We start from the raw sequence: 22,419 nt of genomic DNA, 5'->3' as shown, positions 1-22,419 counted from the left end.
GCATAAGCAGCAGCTCACCAGAACCCAGGGGTAACTGGCAGTTTTAAAGGTTTGACAAAGCTGGGGTGGAATGGCTGACCTTTGAGATAGCTTTTCATTTAGATACATGATACTCGTTACCTTGTGTTACGTCAACATCGACATTCACACACAAAAATGAAAATAGCACATAACGGAGCAATGGGAATATGTTATTATTGTTATCACTTGCCAGAAACCCATGCAAACAGTGGCAAGGAACAAATAACATCTTAATACTGAGTTCAAATCTACTTTAAGGTAGAATCACATGAAGAAAACTCGCAAAATGTGTAAGTAAAAAAACCACTTAGGAATTAAAGAAATATAACTGGATGTAGCTGGCAGGCACCTTCTGCTTATCAAGGACAAACGGGAATGCTATAGAAAAAGAATAAGCTCTGTCTCCAGGTACGCCTTCCAAAGCAATGACAGTAAAAAAGGATACCCTAATTTTTATTCATATTTGAATGTAAAAACCAAAGGACAAAATATTAATTATGAAATAATATGACGTTACCTTGAGCCATTTGATTCTAGGTATGTAAGTTAGGTTATTCTAAATCCACAGAGTTTGCAATCTACATTTTTTAGCCCATAGGGTTTAATGTTAATAAGATCTGAATATATATGGGTTTTTTTCAACTTTTTTTTTTTTTAAGATTTTATTTGACGGAGAGAGAGAAAGCGCAAGCAAAGGGAGCGGCAGGGAGAGGGAGAAGCAGGCTTCTCGCTGAGCAGGGAGCCTGATGCGGGGCTGGATCCCAGGACCCTGGGATCATGACCTGAGCTGAAAGCAGACACTTAACCAACTGAGCCCCCCAGGCGTCCCCTGCATATATATGTTAAAGGTGCAGCAGACAGCAACTGCAGCTATGGCCTTCACACACACACAATGTACAATGCCTATAAGGTTTATAGCCACACCCACACTTTTTCAGTAAGAAGAAAATCTTCATATTACTTATTTCATATTTGATACAGTGAACATGTCTTACTATTAATCACTTAATAATATAATTGATTTAGGGATATATATTTGAGGAGGTATACTAAGAAATATATTTGAAGATGTCCACATGGCTACAACCATATATGATTTTTTAAAAAGCCTAATTAGCTTATGTAATGACTCATGAGGCAGTTATGTTGTTCTTTACACACGATTTGAGAAACCAGTGTTTTTCGTCAACAATTAACAGTATTTTTAAAACTTAATCACTTAACACCGAAACAAATGTTATTTATAAAAATAAGTTCATCAATGCTCTTATTATGTTCCTTACTGAGCATGTCATCTTTAATGTAAAATCTTAGCAGAAATTTACTAACGTGATACTGATTAGATGGGCATCCTTACCTTGTGTTGGTATCTAGTGTCAAATGCATGTTTTATCAAAAGATTCTTTACGACAGAAATAGCTGTATATCTGATCTCATAATTGTCTTGAAGGGCAATGGCGGTTTCCCTCAGAAGTAAACCAACCAAGAAGTGATGCTTGCAATATTCATCTGATAAACTGTATTCAAGATTTGAATCTGCAGTACAATGAAATGTAAAATCCATTTATAAAAATAATCCAAAATTACCTTAACATTAAATACCATATTTATTATTTAGTAATATGTGATCATGCTAGCAAGAGCATTTTATTCTTATTAAGATTTTATTCTTAACAAATGTGAACAATTCTTTTGTCATGTAGAATGAGCATGCAAAATTTTTACAAGACAGGCGCACTCACAGTTCGGGCTGTGTTAATTATCGTTTCAGTCGGTAAGATAGTCCCTAGATTTCTTTTTCCTAGATTCTTTTTAACTCTTAGGAGTCTTAATACTGAACCCAAAATGAAAAAATACTGTATTTGGCAATATCTTAACACATGTCTTTATATCTGAAGAGATTTAGTTACAACTACAAATTGGACTGATTCTATGCAACGATACTTGAGTTACTGATCTGGAGGAAAAGGAAGACAAGGACAACTGAATCATTCTAATGGCATTCACTGCGGACTGTTCTAGTGAATGTCACATACTGGCTCAAATACAACGGGATACAGGAACAGTAAGAAAAACAGCCTCGTCTCACTCCCAATTCATCAGCAGGCAAATACAGATTTTTTTGACTTCAGAAAATCACCACTTCAATCTATGTCTTTCACTCCCTTTTAGACCTCAGTCCATTTTAAATCCCAGCTGCTAATCTCCTGGTTGGGACCTGCCTTGTAACTACTCCCAAGGGATTGTGATCAAGTTTAGTCATTTCTACAGTAGATTTGCACAATCTTTATTTCCTCTCCTCTACCCTTGAATTTAATTAAGCCGTAAAGCTAAAGGACACGTTTTCTATTTTTTGGGGGGGGCAGGGGGGCTCTTCCGCAGTTCATATAATGCCACGTATTCAGTTAGGACATAATAAATGCTGTGAGTAGTCAGATTTAATCCTAAAATCCTGATGTTCTGTCGATCCCCTCTTTTCTCTGCCGTCCTCACAGCTACCAAGAAATCCCAGGGAAGCATCTGAGCCATACATGCTCAAGGCAGCTGATTTTCCTCTTTTGTGAATCCCCGAGCCCTTTCCAAGCACGAGGGCCAGTCATGACTAACCCCGGTGTCTCTACCTGGGGCAGCTTTTGCAATGGCTGTTAAGTTTGTTTGTTTGTTTGTTTTTTACTGCAGTGATATGAATAAATCCAATCGGGGACTTTCATCCAGACCTTCAAAACTGCGGCCAAGCAGTCATTAGACAGGGTCAGAGAGAAGGGAGGCAAGCCCGGGAGAAAGAACACACGCTTAAAGAACAGGTAACACCCTCCGGTCCCCACGCTGCCTTGAGCAGGAACTTGTTTGTAAAAGGATTCCTCTAGCAATCAGTGCGTAAGCTTATTCTAAAAGGAAACAAGTAATACTGCTTCACACACCACTTCCTCGGTTTTCTGAGTCGTTAGCCTAAAGCCTCCCTGTGGCTAGGGACGTTGTGAAAAGCAAAGCCCCTCCCCGTCCGTCTTAAGCCATTCATCAAATCAATTGTTTTTAAAGACAGTGAACCACTTTAGAGTGAACCGAGTTAAACCTACCTACTGAAGTCAAACGGTCCACCGCAAATGAAAAAAAATCTAATTAATATATGAAAAGAAAAGGGACAAATAAAAAACATAGTAACATAAGAATAGTGCTACACAACAAAGCATTCAATAAAACTAGCAATGGCGTTAACTGAAGGCATTTCATACATTTAATACATAACGACAAATTACGATTCCACTCTGCCTTTACGCTTCTCTTTTGACGTTCCTTTCAGCAGAAATGCATTTCTATGTTTTTTGGTTTTTTGGTTTTTTTTTTTTTAATTCGGTCTCATGTAAGAGTCCAAACACTACTACATGTAGAGAGCAATTTCACTACTATGTGACTTCTCTGGTTAAGCAGCCATCGAGGTAATAGGCCTCCTACTCCACGCTACGACTACTCTCACTCTCACTATGAAGCTTGTGCAGAATACCGGTTAACGAACGTATCTCCGGACAGGTAACGATTCTGAGGTTACCTTCCAATTCACGGTTTACCTAGAAAGCGTTACACTACGCTAGCGCTAGCCCCCCAAATAGAAAAGCACCATTTCCAATGATGGAAAATGCAAATAGATACCTTGAACGCGCTGGAGTTTAGGTTTTGCAAATGCCATTGGCAAATTCAGAGGAATGTAATGTTCGTGATTGCAAATTGTTTGCAGAAACTCAAACTTGTATTCAGCCAGAACCTAAATGGAAAGCAGCGACACGTGAACTGCCTTTGTCGTCGGCATTTACTATTTGAATAATTAAATACAGGGCATTAATTTCCCACACAGAAGTGTTCGCTGTTTTACGCACGCCTTGAGATGTGACCCGCGCAGGAAAGAGTTAACGCGGCAGGCTCTCCTTTTAGAGAAGGCCTGCTCGCAAGGTTGGTTGTTGGCTGGCATTTGGGAAATTGGATTTTGAAATGCTCCCTACGTGATGAGGTTGTGCCTTCTCTGCCAGCCTGCTTAGACTGTTTGTCCAAACAATGTGATTTATTGTAAACACCTGCTTTCTTTCCCTCTCCCGCCTCTGGAATTTTGACCCATCTCCAATATACGGCCAGCCCCCAAGAAACCACCTAGACTCCAAGTCTCAAATGGTCCAGGCTTCCCTGGACTCCAAGTCTCAATGGTCCAGGCTTCCCTGGACAGCAGTGTTGCACGCGTGTGGCTGTATTTTCACTGCGGGAGGAAGGCTGTGCTCCGTGCGACCTTCACGGGAGGGAAGAGGGTGGGGGCTCAGGAAGCCTGCGTGAGAACCACCAAGGATGCCACTTGATGCGTTCTTCCCTTACTGTTCCAGCTGCGTATCCTCACTGTGTCACCGTCATGAATCTCAGCCGTGACTAAGACTGCCAGAACTGTGCCCAGTCCTCTGAGTCTTTCCAGCGCACCGCTGAACTTGTGGGTGGCCTCGGGGACTCCCCAAACGCTACCCAGTAGCCCCTGCCTTGAGAGACAGCTATACTCAAAGTACCTAAACAAAAACAGCAGCTCCAAATCCTCCAGAGAGTAACTATCACCCTTGGTCTCACGCTCTAAGGTCTGACGGCCACTACGGAAACGTCCTTGTAACTTACCTTAGGATCTTTGGGGCTGAATCCAGATATGTAGTCATTTATCAGATTGAAAACAAATCCTCTATCCATTAGTGTCAGACAGCGCTACAGAAACCAAAACAAAATGAACAGTGACATAATTCTGGAAGTCTGGCAAGGATACCTTTTTAACGTTTTCAAGTTCATGGCACAGGAAGGGCATGACATTCTCACTTTTACAGGTAATAAAATAATGGCTTTCAGATGTTTACCGCAGGTGGCCTTAAAGAAGGAGATAAAGGGTAAGTGATTTATTGCTGGAATTGGGCCCCAACTGTACAATTTTCATATATAGAGAGAGATGTGCACATATACATATATATACACACAAATACCCATAGATCTAGAAACATACATATATATATATATACACACACGTATATAGACATGTAAACACCTATACATACACATATGTACAATCTATTCAGCTACTCCGTCTCATTTCGGTCAATTCTAAAAGCTCAAAGTGAAGCGTACAGTGATCAGTTAGCTACTAAAAGTGGGGTTTGGCTATGGCAGCATTTCAGACCCAAAGAAAAGGCTCTCCTGTGTTCTGTGAAGTCTTGGCCTATTCATACAGCCCTCCTCCGTGACAGCCCTCACCGCTGTCCAGAGGAGTCCACTGTCCTCGTCCTAGTTAAGGCTCTCATCACCGGGCAAGCGCACAACTCCAGGAAGCCTCCGAACCAGTCACCTCCTCGTCCATCTGCTTCCAGATTCATCTCTAAGTCCAAGCCCTAATCATGTCACCTTCCTTCCCAAGAGCTTTCATTATTTCCCTATTGCCTTTACTATCATTTCCAACTCCCTAGCCTGGCATTCAAGGACACTCACAACATCGTCGCACCCTACTTCTCCCGTTTTACCACCCAACACAGCTCATCTGCTTATTATCCGCTCCGGTTGCGCTGTGTATTCCCACCTCGGGGTCTGCGCTCGGGCCAGGCCTAGCTAGTAATTCTAGCACTACTGCTGCCGAATCCTACCCATTCCCCAATGTTTGGGTGAAACCCCATCTTCCTGGGCCACGTTGGCCCACAAGTCCCTTGTTAAATATTTCCTTCTACGCTCGCTTGTATTTTACTTATTAGTTCCCTGTCTTTTTACCTAGACAGGACAATAGGAAGTCTCTCTCTTTGTGCTCTCCACAGGGCCCACACTATTTCTGTGAAATACAAGGAACTCAATATTTGATTAACCGGCTGTTTGCATCTCATTTCTCACGGTGACTGAGGCAGTGTTCTACAGAATCACAAAGATGAATGTGACATGGTCTTTACGCTCATCCAATGGTAAAGACAAATAAATAATTAAAAGACAGCACGGTGAGAAGTACCACAGAAGTATGGAAAGGATGGCTGAATGACAGAAGGGGCGCTCAACGCACGCCATGGGAGGGTGAGGGCAGAGCTGAGCCTCAGAGATGAACGGCCTCTACCAGGCAGACAAGGGGAAGGGGCTGAGGTTCTAGTTGGGTACCTGACTCTGCTGTCCTCACTTCTTCCAGCATTCCAGCAGCAAACTTATCCTCACCAATCACTGGTCTTTCTCTACGGCATACAGATCAAAATCGAAATTCCTAGCCTGACATTCGAGGCCTCCCATCGCCCGGCACCGCATGGGCTTCCCGGCCCTACCTCCGCACATCCTGAATGCTCTGCACAATGACTTTCTTGCTCCTCCCTAAACAATTCCCGGACACACGTATTTCCTCCTCTTTGCTCACAGTTCCTCTACCTGTAACACCCTCAACTCTTGTCGAGGGGAACTCTTCCTCTAGGCTCTGCTCACGGTTCCTGGTCATAATCCCTCCTGTTCTGGTCTTCCTACCATATCTTGTTTCTGCTTATGGCAAAACAGCCACTCACACTGTATCTTGAATATGTATGAGAAATGGGATTTCAGAGACAGCCCCCCCCCCCCCCGGCCGAATCTTCACAGAGAAGACAGGCAAATGACTCGAGTAAGTCAACACTGCTATGAAATCAACTATGTAATCTTCAGGTTTCAGCTCCATGGAAGAAACAACTGACAGCTTACATTTCAAATAGTGTCCTCCTTAGCTTACTTTAAAAAGATAGGTGGATGTTTGGTTTTTGATACACACAAGTTTATGTAACAGCATTAAGATTTGATCTTAATTCTGGCAAAGAGAGGTCTTCTATCAGAAAACCATACTCTGGAGCTCGGAAACCTCATTGTGAATTTTGAGTAAGAAGACAAGAGTATGTCAGACATTAAAAGTGCTTGGATGGATCCTTGACCATGAGGTTCTTCACATAGGGTTGAGGCAGGATGGAGAGCCAGGAGAGAAGGGGTCGTGGAAAGGAGCAAGTAAAAACTAAGTGCATGACCAATTCGTGCCCCTTCTCTGCAACAAATCAAATGTCGTTGTTACCCACTTTATAGAACAGCTGCACTCTAGCATTGCCCCTTACGGACGGATAATGACAAAATTTTGCGAAAATAAATGTGCAGTCCTTCATCAACATAGGAGCTTCTGGTCTCTCTCAAGATCATCTCATGGACCGAAATTAACCATTTGCCTTCACATGGATTAACAACATGGAGGCTGTGGTTACATCAGCAAACAGGTTGCTTTAGTTCCAGAGCTGTGAACTCAAAGGCCAGCAGGGGTCAGAGAAGTGATTTCAACACATAAAGAGAGTCAGGGGCATGCTAAGGAGTGGTGGGGATTGTGGCAACCTAGACAGTACATGCCCCATCTAAAGGCACTCAAATTAACATATTTGAAAAAACATCATGTGAAACAGGCAAAACATGCCTTCTGGCTAAGCCACCTGTGTGAGACCTCTGATTTAATTAGCCATTTCAGTGGGGTGCTAAAAAAAAAAAAATCAAACCAGGCTGTTTATTTTTTTAAGATTTGAGAGAGAGAGAACAAGCAGGGGGAACAGCAGGCAGAGGGAGAAGCAGGCTCCTAGCTGAGCAGGGAGCCCAATGTGGGGCCTAATCCCAGGACCCTGGGATCATGACCCCAGCTGAAGGCAGACACTTAACCAACTGAGCCACTCAGGTGCCCAAACTGGGCTGTTTAACTGAAGGATGATCGATTCAGTCAAAAGTTTCTCCAGGGGTGCCTGTGTGGCTCAGTCAGTTAAGTGTCTGCCTTCAGCTCGGGTCATGATCCCAGGGTCAAGCCCCGAAAATGGTTCTCTGCTCAGCAGGGAGCCTGCTTCTCCCGCTCTCTCTGCCCTTTGCATCCCCCCCCCGCTCCAGCTTGTGCACTCTCTATTGAATAAATAAGTAAAATCTTTAAAAAAAAAAGTTTCTCCAGCAGCACAGACCTAGCAGAGTCTCTAGAAAGTGGGCAATTTTTTCCTTCGGCTTTAAAGACCATATTGGTGAAGAATAATTCCTTACCACATTCCAGCTGCCTTTAACTCACCTTCAGGAAGCTAGCCAAACTATAATTGACATTTCGGGACTCGTCGGGAATCTCGGCATAGCGAATAGTCACGTGGGGAATTATCGCGAGAAGCAAGGAATGTAATACATGATGATATGCCTCTGGAAATCTCTGGCCTCTGGGAAGCTTAAATTAAATAGGCATAGCAAAAAGTCAGAGTCACAACAGGTCTATCTAAATCAATTGCCATTCTTATTTTCAAACACATTCTAGACATAAATGTGTTTCTTTAACTGGAGTATAACTTTTCTCCCAACTTAAAAATGACATCGCACTTTCATTCAACGTACACTTCAGATTATTGTAGGAACTATCTGGACCTCGAATAATATAATTGACTGAAATCATCCACAAACCAACTTTGGAATCACGTTCCTGAGATGTAGACACACCCCAGATTTTCATTCTATCTTTTTTCCCCTGGACACACGAAGAATACATTTATCCACGCATCTCTATTTCGGTAAACCTACTCTGTGAAAAGTCTGATAAAAATGGTAAATACGAGGTGAATATCTTTCACTTCACAAATCTGAACTCTAAAATTTCTATAACTAAGAAAATGTTTCAGCACAGACATTTTTAAGCTACAAGATAAAGGGAAAGCTTCAAAGAAAATGCATTTCACATGGCAAATAACGTATGTGGAAGAGTCTCTGAGGACTTTGAAAATGCGTGAACTGTCCGACCTCAGATTTACGCAATACATCCAATGGGGGTTTTTTAAGGCAAAATTGAAAAAGCTAAGGGCTATGAGCCCTTCTGTGTAAGAGGATTTGCATGTCATTGCTCCTTGCGAATACGATTAGCCTTCTTTGCCTATGTTAAATATTATGCTTGAGCCTACTTACCTTAATTTTATTCTCTTCCAACAAGTATGTGGCCATAGACTTTGCAATAATTTCAAAAAAAAACCATGAGTACTAAAACAAACAAACAAATACATAAAATCAATTTTTAATAGTTATCCAAACGCTGAAGCTTAGCAAAGCTGGGCAAATCAACACGGTTCTTATCTCTGAACTCTAACAACATTTTAAAGCGATCACAATTCACTATTGAAGTTCCACAAAATACCTTCAAATTGCCTTGCCGGAGAGGTAATATCGTACCTCAGGGCCGGCGGCTGAGGTACGAAGAGCCGGTGGTGGGAATGTCCCCCTCCGTGGGGAGGCGCATTTTATCACTGACATTGTTTTGATTTGCTTACATATGGCGCTGATGGCAAACCAACTTTTAGTTTATTCTGTGATTGCTTTTCAATTCTGTACAGACAATGAATCTTAGTGTCTGCACCCAGTGAGGGACCCAACCTTGCCCTTGGTACATTCCCGGGGCCAGCCCAAGGAGCACGGGTGTTTGCCTAAGTGTATTTGAAGGTTAGAGAGAAGCCTCCAGCAGATACATCCTCAGTTGTCTGAAACTGAAATTCTACCATTACCAGAAATAGTAAAAATCGTGACAAAAATAAGAGCCACCACTTGAGCGCCTATGTGCCAGAAACGACATGTTAAATACTTATGTTGTAGACATGAGGAATTGCACGCTCGGAGCCAGTCAAGAACAGGCTCCAACCAGGTCACAGAACTATCATGTGGCGGATTCTAACCCAGGTCTTTCTTTTACACAATTCTTTCAATTACACATTTGACTGAGAACAGGGGGTGGGTAGGAAGAGTGCAGAGAATGAAGAAGGTTCTGTGGAGAGCATGAGGGAAAAAGATACATGAGCAGAGTGGTAAAGAAAGGGGGCAAAAGACGAAAAGACCGGAGCCCAAGTGGGAGGGTATCAAGAGAGTACGTCTCCGGCTGCTTTTTTCCCTGCTGTGTCCCGTTTCCTTACCTTTAGCAGCTTGTTGATTGCTAGAAAGTCGGCAGACTGTTTCAATATGGCGATCATCGTGGTAGCTAGGGTTTCATGTATCAGCTGGGCCTGAGGAGCGTTCGGTTTTTCAGGTCGGAAGCTATACTACAAATGAAGGAAAATGAACCGTCAGTCAAAATTCTCACGGAAAAGAAACTGCTCCCAAAGAAAGCTTCCTCCACAAACCTTGATGAAGGATCTTAAATAATTATCCAAGCCTTCTTCATGGCACTTCGAAACGATATGTAAGAGAACCCTGAAAACACATCCGCAAAAGTCAGCATGTCAGGCCACAGTGCATTTCCACAGTTGGACTGTCTAGCCCCCCAAATACCCCACACTACCTGCAGTGCTAAAAGTGAGAGGACTGCAGAAGATATAATAAGATGGTCTAACAAAGATTTCAGCATCTAACATGCTCAGGGCCTTGCAAAAACACTTCCTGGTTCAAAAGAAGGCTATTATGTCTCTTCTCCGCTCTAAATCTCTAAACACATTTCAAGGAGGGTCACGGCTACTACGGGGCAACAGACCTCCAGTGGGGTAAATATTGAAATCCCCTCCAGAGAGTAAAAGGAAAGATAAAGATAAAATGAAAAGCATGGCAACAGATGGGGAAAAAGGAAGAGAGAGACAGGACGGGTATGATGACGTGGCCTGCGATTGGCAGTAAATCGCAAAGTCATATACGAGACTAGCAGTGGTTCTCAAACTTGATCATGCATCAGAATCACCAGGAGGGCAGAAGGCTCCGCCCCTCTCCCAGCAGTTCTGATTTTTGAGGTCTGGGGTGAAGTTCAATGACGAGCATGTTTCCATCAGCTCCCAGGTGATGCTGATGCTGCTGGGGTAGGAGCCGCACTTGAGAACCATGGGACGAGAGGAATGCTTCGTAAATTTCTGAGCAGACTGTCCCCAACAGCAGAGCAGAGCCAACAGGTGTGCAGGGCTGCCGCTTCAGGCCTCATGGGAGAGGGCGTGGCAACAGCAGAAGCAGCAAAGCCAGAAGCATCCAGCACTGAGCTCTCAATGCTTTTAGGTATCCTATTTAAATTGCAAAATTCAGCACATTTTATCTTCTACTCTACCATCTATCCTTGTTTGTTTCTATAAAAATAAGACTTCCTCACTGTTTTGAGTAAAAATCCGTGGCTTAGGGTGACTCTGTCCAACAAGGGAGCCACTAGGCACTTGTGGCTATTTAATTAAAATTAACAACAGTGAAAAATTCAGTCCCTCGGCTACACTAGCCCCATCTCAAGTGCTCAATAGCTAAATGTGGCTAATGGCTACCATGTCAGACAGCACAAGTGTTGAACAATTCCACGATTGGAGAAAGTTCTATTGGACAACACCAGTCCAGGGCAATGGTTCTCAAACTCTTGCATTATGGAATCACCTGGAAAACTTCAAAAAAAAAATCCTGATGCTGTGTTCCACCCCTAGATATTCTGGTTTCACTGGTATGAAGGTGGTCTGGGCACAGAGTTCTTTAAAAGATCGCCAGGTGATTCTGACATGCAGCCAGGTTTTAGAACCCCTGGTCGAGGAAAACACATTAAGATTCTCCTGTGGTTTCTGGTACCATCTATCCCTGGTGATACAAGTCCCCCAGTCTGAGAAGCATGAAACAAGAGAAAATGGGTATTAGATATCTGACTTTTGGGTTCTCGTTTGGAAAGTAGATTTATAGTGAAAATGAAGAAATGCAAAAAGAAACAAAAGTTGTGTCTTTGTATTTTAACCCCGAAACTCACATGGTGCAGTTGATAGGAACGTCATCTTCGTGGGTCATATTTGTGAGAACCCGGAAGAGTTGCATAAGAATTACAGGTAGAAACTGTATCATGACTTGGATCTCCATGGCATGCAAACACTAAAATAAGTCATTATTAGTTATGAAAACAAACAGGAATATGATATAACTTGCAAATGTGAAACAACAAAAAAACTAAGTAATGAGAAATACATTCACTCAAATATAAGCCCACTTCGATGTGAGCTTCGTGAGACAGGAGACTCTGTTTCGCTGATTACTTTATCCACATCTCTGTTTTGGCACTCAGATTTTGTTAGCGTATTTCACATTAAATACTTTATCTACCGAAGATAAAAAGTATAACCGGGATAAAGGGGTTTTGGAATAAAGACAACTGACTCCTGGTAAACCAACACTCCACTGGAGTGGGACAGCAGGTGTGTTTGAAGGTTCTGGGGACTGGCCTACTGGCCCCCAGCATGCAGTGTGTTCTATGGAATGTGAACCACCCGTTAATCTGCTGAGAAGGTAAATGGGATGCAATAAAGTGCTCTCCTCTATGTTATTGGCTTCACACTGGCACCACCCACAAAACTGAGGTGGCACGGCATTCAAACATCCCCACGGTACATTTCTTCCAAGTGCTAACACCCCGTCTCTAGTCATAGGCATGTCAACAGCACAAAGAAGAAACGTGTTCATATGTTTAGAAATGATACGAGCAGCAAAATCTATAAAATGTCCTTCTTCTTCCTTCCCTTCTCCCCACCTTCCGTCCTGCACTCAGGCATTCACTCCATCATTTAATCAACCAGCCAACCAAAAGGTGAAAACGAGTCTCACTGGGCACCTTCTACACCAACCAGTTCAAGGTTCAGCACTATGGGAAATGCAGAGATGGAGGAGACAAGTCTCTGGACCTAAGGATCTCACAATTCTCTTACCTTTGCTCCATTCTCTCCATCCTTAGCCTCACCACCCCTTTCCAGCACACTATCATCTATATGCGAAGCATCTCAGCAGTGACCTCTTAGATCCGGGCAGATTCTCTTCAATCAGATGCATAAGGCAGGAGATCGAGCTCAAGGAACCCATGGTCTACCCTTCGAGTTTTTCCTACCTTTTGCCTCCTCTCTTCTAGCCTTACTGCCATCACCCCTCTTAACCTATAGCCGAAATAGTCTTATCATTTCATAGTAGGTCTCTGTATAGGTCCTCTTAACACTCCACACATGCACGTCTCATTTCCAAATTCATCTCCCTCCGATTTGGTTCCATCAGACCATCTCCTGCCAACATGCCTGTGATGCTTCCCCATTACCCAAGGCAGTGGCTCTCAACCAGGGACCACTTTGCTCCCCACAGGACATCCCGCAAAGTCTGGAGACATTTGGGGTTGTCACAACTGTGCTACTGACACCTAGTGGCTAGAGGCTAGGGATGCGGCTAAGCGTCCTACCACTGGACAGCCACTTACCACAGAGAAATTAACCTGTCCAACATGTCAACAGTGCCAAGGTTCAGAAACTCCGGCCTACGGTCCAAGATTACTTAAGACTCAACCTAGATTTCCAGCCTTAACACTCCTCATTCTTCACAAGGCCAAACAGGAGCCTTGACGGTTTTGGGAGCATATCCTACGCATTCCCACCTTTGTGTATTTGTTCGGTTTTTAGCCACATCCTAGCCAACCTTTCAAGTCAAGTTGAAACTCCTACTTCAGTGAAGCCACTCCTTTCAGTCATTCGACAAAGGCATACTGAATGACCCTCTAAGGGTCAAGCACATCAAAAACACCTGGTTCCTCCCATTGAGCGGTTCAGAGTCTGGGGGCGAGGTAGGGGGAAGACGTGGAACTAAATCTACAATACAAATGGCCAACAGTACAATAGTGGTATATAAAAAATGCATGAAAGAAGAAGCAACTGAGTCTTCACGTGGGTAGGGGATGTCCGGTAAGGCTTCAGAGAGGAGGCAGGTGAAAGGTGAAGTGGATGGGGCGCCTGGGTGGCTCAGTCAGTTAAGCGTCTGCCTTTGGCTCAAGTCAAAATCTCCAGGTCCTGGGATCGAGCCCCACATCAGGCTTCCTGCTCAGTGGGGAGTCTGTTTCTCTCTCTCTCCCACTGCTCTCCTCACTGCTTGTTCTCTCTCTCTCTCTCAAATAAATAAATAAAAAATTTTAAATAAAGAAAGGTAAAGTGGGATAATATCAGGTAGAAAAGAGAGATGGGCATTCAATGTAAAACGGATCCAGTAACACTCCTCAGTAATTTACTCTCAACACAACAGCTAGAGTGTTCTATTTCCCCCTTGTTATAGACAATGTTATAGACAAAAGAGTCCACCATGAACAAAAGGCTGTCAAGGGCTTCCTGTGCCCACACGTACCCCACCTCCCTCTCCAAGCTCATCTCATGCCACCTCCCCACCCCCAGCTGTTCACTGCGTTCCAGCTATATTGTCCTTTCTTCTTTTCTGTCCTTCCAACGCCATCGCCAGGTGTTTACGCCTGCTGCAATATTCTGTCCTCCTTTGCCACAGCTTTGGCCCGTACACTCATCTTCTTCTCATCAATTTCTTTTCAGCTTAATCCATCATCTCCTCGACAGCCTTCCCTGACAACTCCATCTAGAACGCACTCCTGTCATGTTGGATCCCATTCATCTGTTCTATTTTCTCCACAACATTCATCTTGATCTCAAATTACTCATTTATACCCTCTCTACCCCAATTAGAGCAGGGATGTAGTCTGAATTGCTTCCCCATCATATTCCTCGTGCCCACCGCACTATCTGGCCCATACAAGGTGCTTAGTAAGTATTTGGCAAATAACTGAATCAACGAATAAAAGAAGGAACCAAAGCGTTAAGATAAAGATGGGAGGCCTCTAGTCTCACAGGTCACTCTGGACTCTCATTGGTACTGCTCACTTATATTGTCATTCCACTTGTATATGTCCTGTCTCTCCAACTGGTTTTAAGATCCCCATGGGCAATGACCCTAAGTTATTCTTCTCTGCAAGCCTCTGGGGAAATATTACATACACAATAAAAGCCGAACAAGTAGATGGCAAGTAAATTGGTGAAACAACGTCATTTACAGGGTCAACAGATAGCAAGGTTTGGTAGAAAGAACACGGGACCAGGGGTCAAGAGACACGTGCCACCAGCCCGGCTCGGCTCTGCTCCTGACCAGGTGAACGACCACAGGCCAGTCCCTCTACTTGGGCTTCAGTCTCCTTATCCGTAAAAAACAAACAAACAAACAAACAAAAAAACCCAAAAAAAACCTCTCAAGACTCCCTTTCAGGGCTAATGGTCCCTACAGGAATTGGGCTCTTTCTGTAATCGTGTGGCATTTCATTCGCTGCCACTAGAGGGCGAGCAAAGGTCACATAAATATCAGAAATTTCCACACCCTAATTTCACCACACAAATATGAGTACATTTTTTTCTCCATTTTAAGACTACCAGTATATTTGAAAATGATACTCTGCTCTATTCCATCCTGTTAAAACTTTTACAAAGCTTCCCAATGGAAGAAAAGCTGAAGATCTTAACAGGTTAAACATCTGTACATAGAGCTGGCATTCTAGATGTTACCCAAGGAAAGGATTTGAAAGGTAGAGGACTATGAGACTTCTTAATGATAATTAAGAATAATAGCCACCATTTGTCAACTATCCCCCTGCTTCTACCCTTCCAACAGTATATTTTCAATATGGCAGGCAGAATGCGACCTTAAAAACCCAAAGTCCATCACGTGGCTCCTGTTTAACGCCCTGCAAAGGGTTCGCATCTTATTGAAGGTATGATTCAGACTCCTCATCACGGCTTATGAGGCCTTACCCGACTAGCTCCCCAGCTACCTTTCCAATAGGAGGTCCTCACTCCTTGTGCCAGCCCCACACTCTGGAATTCCCGCTGTCCCTTGAACACGCCAAGCTAGCTCCTCAGGGGTCTTTGTACTTGCTGTTTCCAGCTCCCCCAGAAGTCCACCTAGCTAGCGCCCTCATTTCCCTTAGGTCTCTGGCAAATGTCACTGTACCAGAGATCTTCTCTGATGCTTTATCTAGAAAAGGGACCCCTTATCACTCTTCATCCCTCTTCGATATGTTTGGGTTTCCTTTGTAGCACTTCCTACCACCTGAAGGAATACATATATATTCATATATTCATTTCTTTGTATATTGTCCATCTGCCTCCACAAGAAAGCAAGCCCCTTGACAACAGGGATATTGTTTATTTTCTTCATTTATATTCCAAACACTTAGAATGATGCCTGGCCCATAGAAAACACTCAAGAAATCAGTGTAGACTCCAGGATTACTATACTATGCAGTAGAGCCCTATCTCACTTAAGCCCCCAAACCACCCTACAAGTTGGCATTACTGGTTATCCCTATGTGACAGATGAAGAAACAAAGGCTTGGGGTAGTTCAGTAATTCGGCCAAGGTCAATCCCAGAGCTAATAAGGGACAGGTCTGAGACACGAACTTGGTGAATGATTCCAGAACCCATCCATATTATCTCATCTCATACGACCTCTCTGAAAGCAATGCACGTTTCTGTTTCCTGAGAATAGCATTAAGTAGTAACATCTGTCCAAAGGGAAATCCTATAGAGATTTCAGTTAAAATCAAAATTCTTCGGGCTTGCCATGGCTGACCGACCAAAGGAGCCACCAAAAGAAGAATGGTCATCACAACTAGGTCCCGTGATGTGCAATTCGGTCCTACCATGTTAGGGAATAAATGGGAGTCTTGGGTTCTCAACACACTGGATAAAATGTGGTGTTTCCTAAGACTCTCTCCCATGCAACATGCAGAAACGAGGTTTTTCTCTTTGGTTGACCCTTTTGATACCCTTCACCCATAGACCCAGGAATAGCCATTTTATTCCAAGCAAAAGGGACTCCATTTCTCCCGACCCTTTTCTCCACACCATCTTTCCTGGGCAGTCAGCAGGAAGAGAAAAGACCTGACAAAAATCAATTTATGGAACTGAAATAAACATTTTCATGAGATTTTCAGATTTTGGCTACAACATTTTCTCCTAATGCAGCAACTCTGCTGTCTGCTCCTGAAAAGGCACTTGGTAGAAAAGCACATAAAAGCAAGTATTCTCTTGAGGATACACAGCCCACAGTATTATAAGGAGTTAGCTTGATTCCCCCACCCCCTCATCAAAAGGTGGCAACAAGAAAGACACAAAAAACAAACCTTTTCGCAGAAAGCTGCTGTTCATTTACCTTTAAATATTTAATGAGTTCCCCCGGAACCTCTTTCGAGCCTGACTGAATCAGCTGGCAATGATGGAAGAATTTGTGCACATGGAGATCCTGAAAAACAGACGGTGGCGGCCATTCGCAATGCGATTCCTTGCCCTCAGCTACGGCTCTCTAGCGCCCCCTCCGCCCACCTCTGGCAAACCTACCTATCGGGGTCTCTGAGCGCCCAGACCCGGCGGCCGCAGCTGCCAACATCTGTGCCGGTGTCCCTTAGTCCCCTGGACCATCACGCAAAGCAGCAAAACCAGGCAAAGCGAGCACGTGCCTAAGCGTACCAGGTAAGCCATGGTTTTTGCGCGACTAGTCAAACCTTCGTTTAATTGCGTTTTTGATGGATGTAGCTCTGAAGTTGGGCTGGTTCTACACTTTTAATGAAATGAGTAGGAATACAGGTCTGGACGGACAGACGAAGAAAAGGGAGCAGCAGGGAGCTACCAGACAAGTCCCAGGCATTTGATGCTGCATTTACCACGGCGCTTGGCTGGCGAGTATCCAGCTGTCCTATATGGAATCTCTTTATTATATACGGGCTCTGTGGACGGTGCATACCGTATTGGGAACTGGGATAATAAGATTTGGATTTTGACCTGCTTCCTCTTATTAGTATCTGTGTGACCTTGGGTCAGTCATCTACCCCAAAGGAGCTTCGGTTTCTCCATCTAGGAAACGGTAAAGTGGGCGCGGGGGCCAAGATGGACATTTATAAAGGCTACACCAAGGAACGTGGACTGCATCTTGTCCATCAGTGATTTTTCAAACTGTGCTTGAGCCTTCCAACAGACATCTGATTCTAACTGCATGGCTGATAAGGCTAAGAGTAAACTGTACTAGTCATCCATGATCCCCTGACTTCAAATTTCTGGGTTCAACTCCAGTCTAACCATGAGAAACACATCAGACAAATTCCAACAGAGGGGCACTCATGAAGATGGACATGGTCATCGAAAACAACGGATGTCCGAGAACTTGTCACAGCCAAGAGGAGCCTAGGAAGATGTGACAACTACATGTCACATGTAATGTGCTGTCCTGCACAGACTCGTGGAACAGGAAAAGGTCATTAACAGATAAAAACTAAGGAAATCCGAGTAAATACAAACCTTAGTCATTGATTAGGTATCACTACTGGCTCATTAATTATAACAAACGTGCCATACTAATGAATGTAAGAGGTTAATAACAGGGAAACTCAGCAGGGTGCCTCAGGGGCTCAGTTGGTTGAGCATCTGCCTTCGTCTCAGGTCATGCTCGCAGGGTCCTGGGATCGAGCCCCGGGGTCAGGCTCCCTGCTCAGCGGGGAATCTGCTTCTCCCTCTCCCTCTGTCCCTCCCCCTGCTTGTGCTCTCTCTCTCTCTCTCAAATAAATAAAGACTTAAAATAACAGGGAAACGAGGTACAGGGTATATGGGAATTCTCTGTACTGTCCTATTTTTCTGTAAATCCCAAACTGTTCCAAAAACTAAAATTTATTTTTTTAAAGAGGTGATAGGGCATCTACAAATCCTTTCAGACTTTTGCGAGGCTTGAATCCATTAATGGGAATAAATGGATTTGGGTATTTGAAAGGGATTATAAAACTTGAGTTATTACTATGAAGAATGATGTTATTACTAATGAGAAAGCGTTTGAGGCCACGATTTCTCTAAGGACGCAGGAATCAAATATGGTCTATTCTAAACAAGAAATAGATTCAGAGGCGCTCAGTTGGTGCGGTCGGAAGAGCATGTGACTCTTGATCTTGGGGTCATGAGTTCGAGCCCCACGCTGGGTGTAGAGATTACTCAAAAAATAAATAAACTTAAAAAAAGAAGAGTCAAATATCAAAATTGACAAAATTCATGTGATGCAACTTACTTGAGTATAAATCGTAGACTCTAAGTGGCTTTTAATCTTCAGCAAAGGCTTTGCACCGTCTACCCACTTAATATCCACATTCGATTGCTGTGAACAGAAAATACAGACAGGAGTTTCTATAACATAACTACAGAGAGATGAGCGATACATGACACCTTTATGCATTTCAAACTTTTTCCTTTTTTTTTTCCTTTCCCCCAGAAACAAATGTATTCATCTCACACACAGGGAATTATTGGAGACAATCACCTGCCTTGAGAATAAACGGATCCTAAATCATTTTGAATTTCCAATCCTTTGTAGGCTGATACTTTTATAAATTGCAATAGAAATGAATTACTAAATAAATGCATGTTTAACAATGATGCACGAAATCCAAGCCCCAGCTCTTAAAACTGTTATTAGAATCAACAGACACGAGGAGCGCCTGGCTGGCTCAGTCAGAAGAGCGTGCAACTCTCGGTCTTGGGGTTGTGAACAAGTTCGAGCCCCGCGTTGGGTGGAGGGATTACTTAAAAATAAAATCTTAAACTTTATTATTTTTTTTAAAGATTTATTTATTTATTTGACAGAGATAGAGACAGCCAGGGAGAGAGGGAACACAAGCAGGGGGAGTGGGAGAGGAAGAAGCAGGCTCATAGCGGAAGAGCCTGATGTGGGGCTCGATCCCACAATGCTGGGATCACGCCCTGAGCCGAAGGCAGACGCCCAACCGCTGTGCCACCCAGGCGCCCCTAAAAATAAAATCTTAAAAAATAATAATAAAAAAGAATCAACAGACACGAAGTCACTCGGTCAAACTGCTCTCAAAGTTTTCAAACGCTTATTTTCCATACTTCTCTTTCTTGTGGACCAGTCCTCAGACCGGACTACGTGAAGCTATCCACTCGAATACCGAATTCTACTTTTTAAACATGTCATCGCGATCCCTCCAACAAAGGCAGTGATTTTCCTACCCTTCTTGATTCTGCATCATTCAGATTCAAGTAGCCCGGAGGAAGGTTGGCAGAAACCGGCAGCTGCTGCTCAAACGTGATGATTCTACCATCCTTCAGCAAAGGTACCCAGGCAAAGCCAACTGCCAAGACAATAATCAACCGTGAGAGATGAGATCGCAAACGCAATTAGCTACATAAATCTCTGACTGCTGGGGAGCGGGGCGGGGTGGCAATGTTTCCAGGGGTCTGTACATGGGAGTCTGCGCCATGCGCATCTGAATCCTGGGGAGGGAACAATGCATTTATTTGGACGGCTTCCTAATCCCAGCCTGGCCACTCATGAGTTCTTTACTCAACTTTCTGGACTATAAATTGGGAACGACACAGAGTCCTTCCATCTACTAGTTACTGAGAGACCAGAGAGAGATAATGTAGGAAAATACTTCAAACATTTTTTCAAGTGCATTGGTACCATTATCTTTACCCTCTGGGGAGTAATTTGCAGTAGACTTATTTTTTAAAAGAGTCAGAGCTCTCTCTCTCATCCATCCTTAGTGAGAGCACAGAGTCTCGTGTCTGGGACAATCTCAGCCAGCAATCAGCATGTTGCAAATTTTCTTTCAGGAACCCCACGGTGAGGGACTATGGAAAATTAAGGTCACAAGTCAAGGTCACAGTCCATAGTCATACAAGGCAGTGTTCAGTTGGGCAGGTTTTCCTGATTATAGAAGGAAGAGGTGTAGTGGCAGAATGCGGACTTGAATCCACTGAGAGGTTCCCCCCACCAAGCCCGTCTCCATATTTCCTAACAGTTCGGCTCAGAAGAGCCTCTTGGATTTCTATTAGAAAACTCATCATGTTCTAGCTAAAAAAGCCCGAGCCGTCTGTATTCCTCAGGTGCAGCAGTGTCATTATTTCCATTCTGGAGCTTACTCTGGGCTTCAAGTGTTTATAACGCAGCTGCAAAAAAGCTTGCTCGGGACCAAGTTTTGGCACATGAGCGAGGGTGTTGGCTGGAGAGCACTTTTTGCAAGCCACTGCCTTCTGATTCTTTAAAATTCTTTGCATGAGCGTGTATGTTTATACTGTGAACATAGAAGTCAACACAAATCTGGTTACAGTGTTTTCATTCACGTGTTTAATTTGGCAAATGCTTTAATTCTTAAAAGAAGACAAATATGTTGCTTTCTCTAAGGAGACTAAATGGCTTTCTTCGACTCCAAAACACGCCTGAAGGGCATCTCCACTAGCCCAACTGCAGAAATGTTTTACCCAGAGCTCTTCTTCTCTCAAGAGCAGAGGAAAGTAACTTGAGCATGGGAACCATTCGAAAGGACTCTGTCAAAGTAGTTAACTGAAAATCAGACACATGACCAAAGGTTTCCAGTCCAGAAACACAGGATAATCTATTTCTTGTTCTTGGGTGAAATTTTTCCCCATAGACATTTTTATTGAGATAGAATTCAGATACCATACGGTTCGTCCATTTAAAGTGCGCAGTTCAATGGTTTTTAGCCTATCCACAAAGCTGGGCATCCCCTGCTACTGTCTAATTCCAGAACTCTTCCATCACGCCAAAAAAGAACCTCCACACCCCTTAGAAGTCACTCCGTATTTCCCCTTTCCCCCAGTCCCTGGCCACTGCTAGTCTACTTTCTGTCTCTGTGGAATTGCTTTGGCAACATTTTTGCACTGTGAATTAATCAGAGCATGGCCAAGGGTGTCTCTCAGTCAAAACTCATACAAAGCACTTGGAAGCTGGAAAGGTACGGTGTCGAGCACACGCCATCTGGCTCAGGGACGTGACACCACTTAAGGATGGACAGTTCAAAGTGATGAGTGGCCCACAGAATAACCGCCTCGTGCTTCACCGAGCCCTTTGCCCACTTTGATCTACGACTTAAATAAGGAAAGAGCAATTTGTCTTTTAGGACGTGCATAGTCTTGGGTTCCTATCGTTCTGCCAGATTTCTTCTCAACCCTCGAGGTCCCTTGCCCTGAACAAACTGCAATTTCTGTGGAGACAGAGAATAGGACCACACGATCCATAAGGGCAACTTCCTAATATTTCAGTCTGGCTGCTGGGCGGGCATCACTCAGCGGTCTTACTGGCACCTCAAACTCAGTATCAGTCCAAAACCTACTATGATCCCCTCCCCCACCCCCACCCCCCAACCCCAGGGTTCTGCTCCTTGCAAATTTCTTCTTCCCAGTGTTGACGCTTCAGTGCTGACTCTGAATTCTCTCTCTAGTTGCCAGCCATTTGCCAGACCCCATCTCTCTCCATCCCTCAGCTGCTGTTGTAGGGTGGCCCCCTTTCCTCCCAGACTTCTGAAGTAGCCCCTAACTGGCGTTTCTTCCTTCTTTCTGGCTCCAACTCCGTCCGCCATCATATTGCCACCCGTTGGGACTTCCTGGGGAAGAGCTCTTACCGGCGTTTACAGCCCTTCGATAGTTCCATACTGGTGACAGAATACAGTCAAATCCACAGCCTGGCATTCAAGGCTTTCCATGATCCGGCGCCTCCTTTTCAACCTGACGGCTTGTTGAGTCCCCTCCCAACATCCTGTGCTCTGGTCCTACTGAACTTACGTGTGGTTCCCT

The 22,419-nt window shown here is 43.9% G+C and overlaps 1 protein-coding gene across 4 annotated transcripts in view; it reads right to left on the bottom strand.

Annotated features, from left to right (window-relative positions):
* Window positions 1-22,419, bottom strand: part of DOCK11 (dedicator of cytokinesis 11) — a 186,565-nt gene that overhangs the window by 71,640 nt on the left and 92,506 nt on the right. For 3 of the 4 annotated variants that reach the window (XM_034649108.1, XM_034649107.1, XM_034649105.1), the window contains 12 exons: window positions 19,834-19,955; window positions 18,878-18,964; window positions 16,985-17,074; window positions 11,732-11,850; window positions 10,161-10,230; window positions 9,954-10,079; window positions 8,962-9,033; window positions 8,090-8,236; window positions 4,663-4,746; window positions 3,670-3,781; window positions 3,099-3,137; window positions 1,379-1,557 (listed from right to left, as the gene is read on the bottom strand). In XM_034649108.1, the coding sequence (XP_034504999.1) occupies window positions 1,379-1,557; window positions 3,099-3,137; window positions 3,670-3,781; window positions 4,663-4,746; window positions 8,090-8,236; window positions 8,962-9,033; window positions 9,954-10,079; window positions 10,161-10,230; window positions 11,732-11,850; window positions 16,985-17,074; window positions 18,878-18,964; window positions 19,834-19,955 (1,247 nt within the window). The remainder of the gene's footprint in view (window positions 1-1,378; window positions 1,558-3,098; window positions 3,138-3,669; window positions 3,782-4,662; window positions 4,747-8,089; window positions 8,237-8,961; window positions 9,034-9,953; window positions 10,080-10,160; window positions 10,231-11,731; window positions 11,851-16,984; window positions 17,075-18,877; window positions 18,965-19,833; window positions 19,956-22,419) is intronic. The other variant, XM_034649106.1, reaches the window with a different exon arrangement.

The sequence above is a fragment of the Ailuropoda melanoleuca genome, chromosome X (assembly GCF_002007445.2).
Source record: "Ailuropoda melanoleuca isolate Jingjing chromosome X, ASM200744v2, whole genome shotgun sequence".
NCBI lineage: Eukaryota > Metazoa > Chordata > Mammalia > Carnivora > Ursidae > Ailuropoda > Ailuropoda melanoleuca.
The sequence above is the reverse complement of the archived record's forward strand: the minus strand, read 5'-3'. Positions and strand labels throughout refer to the sequence as shown.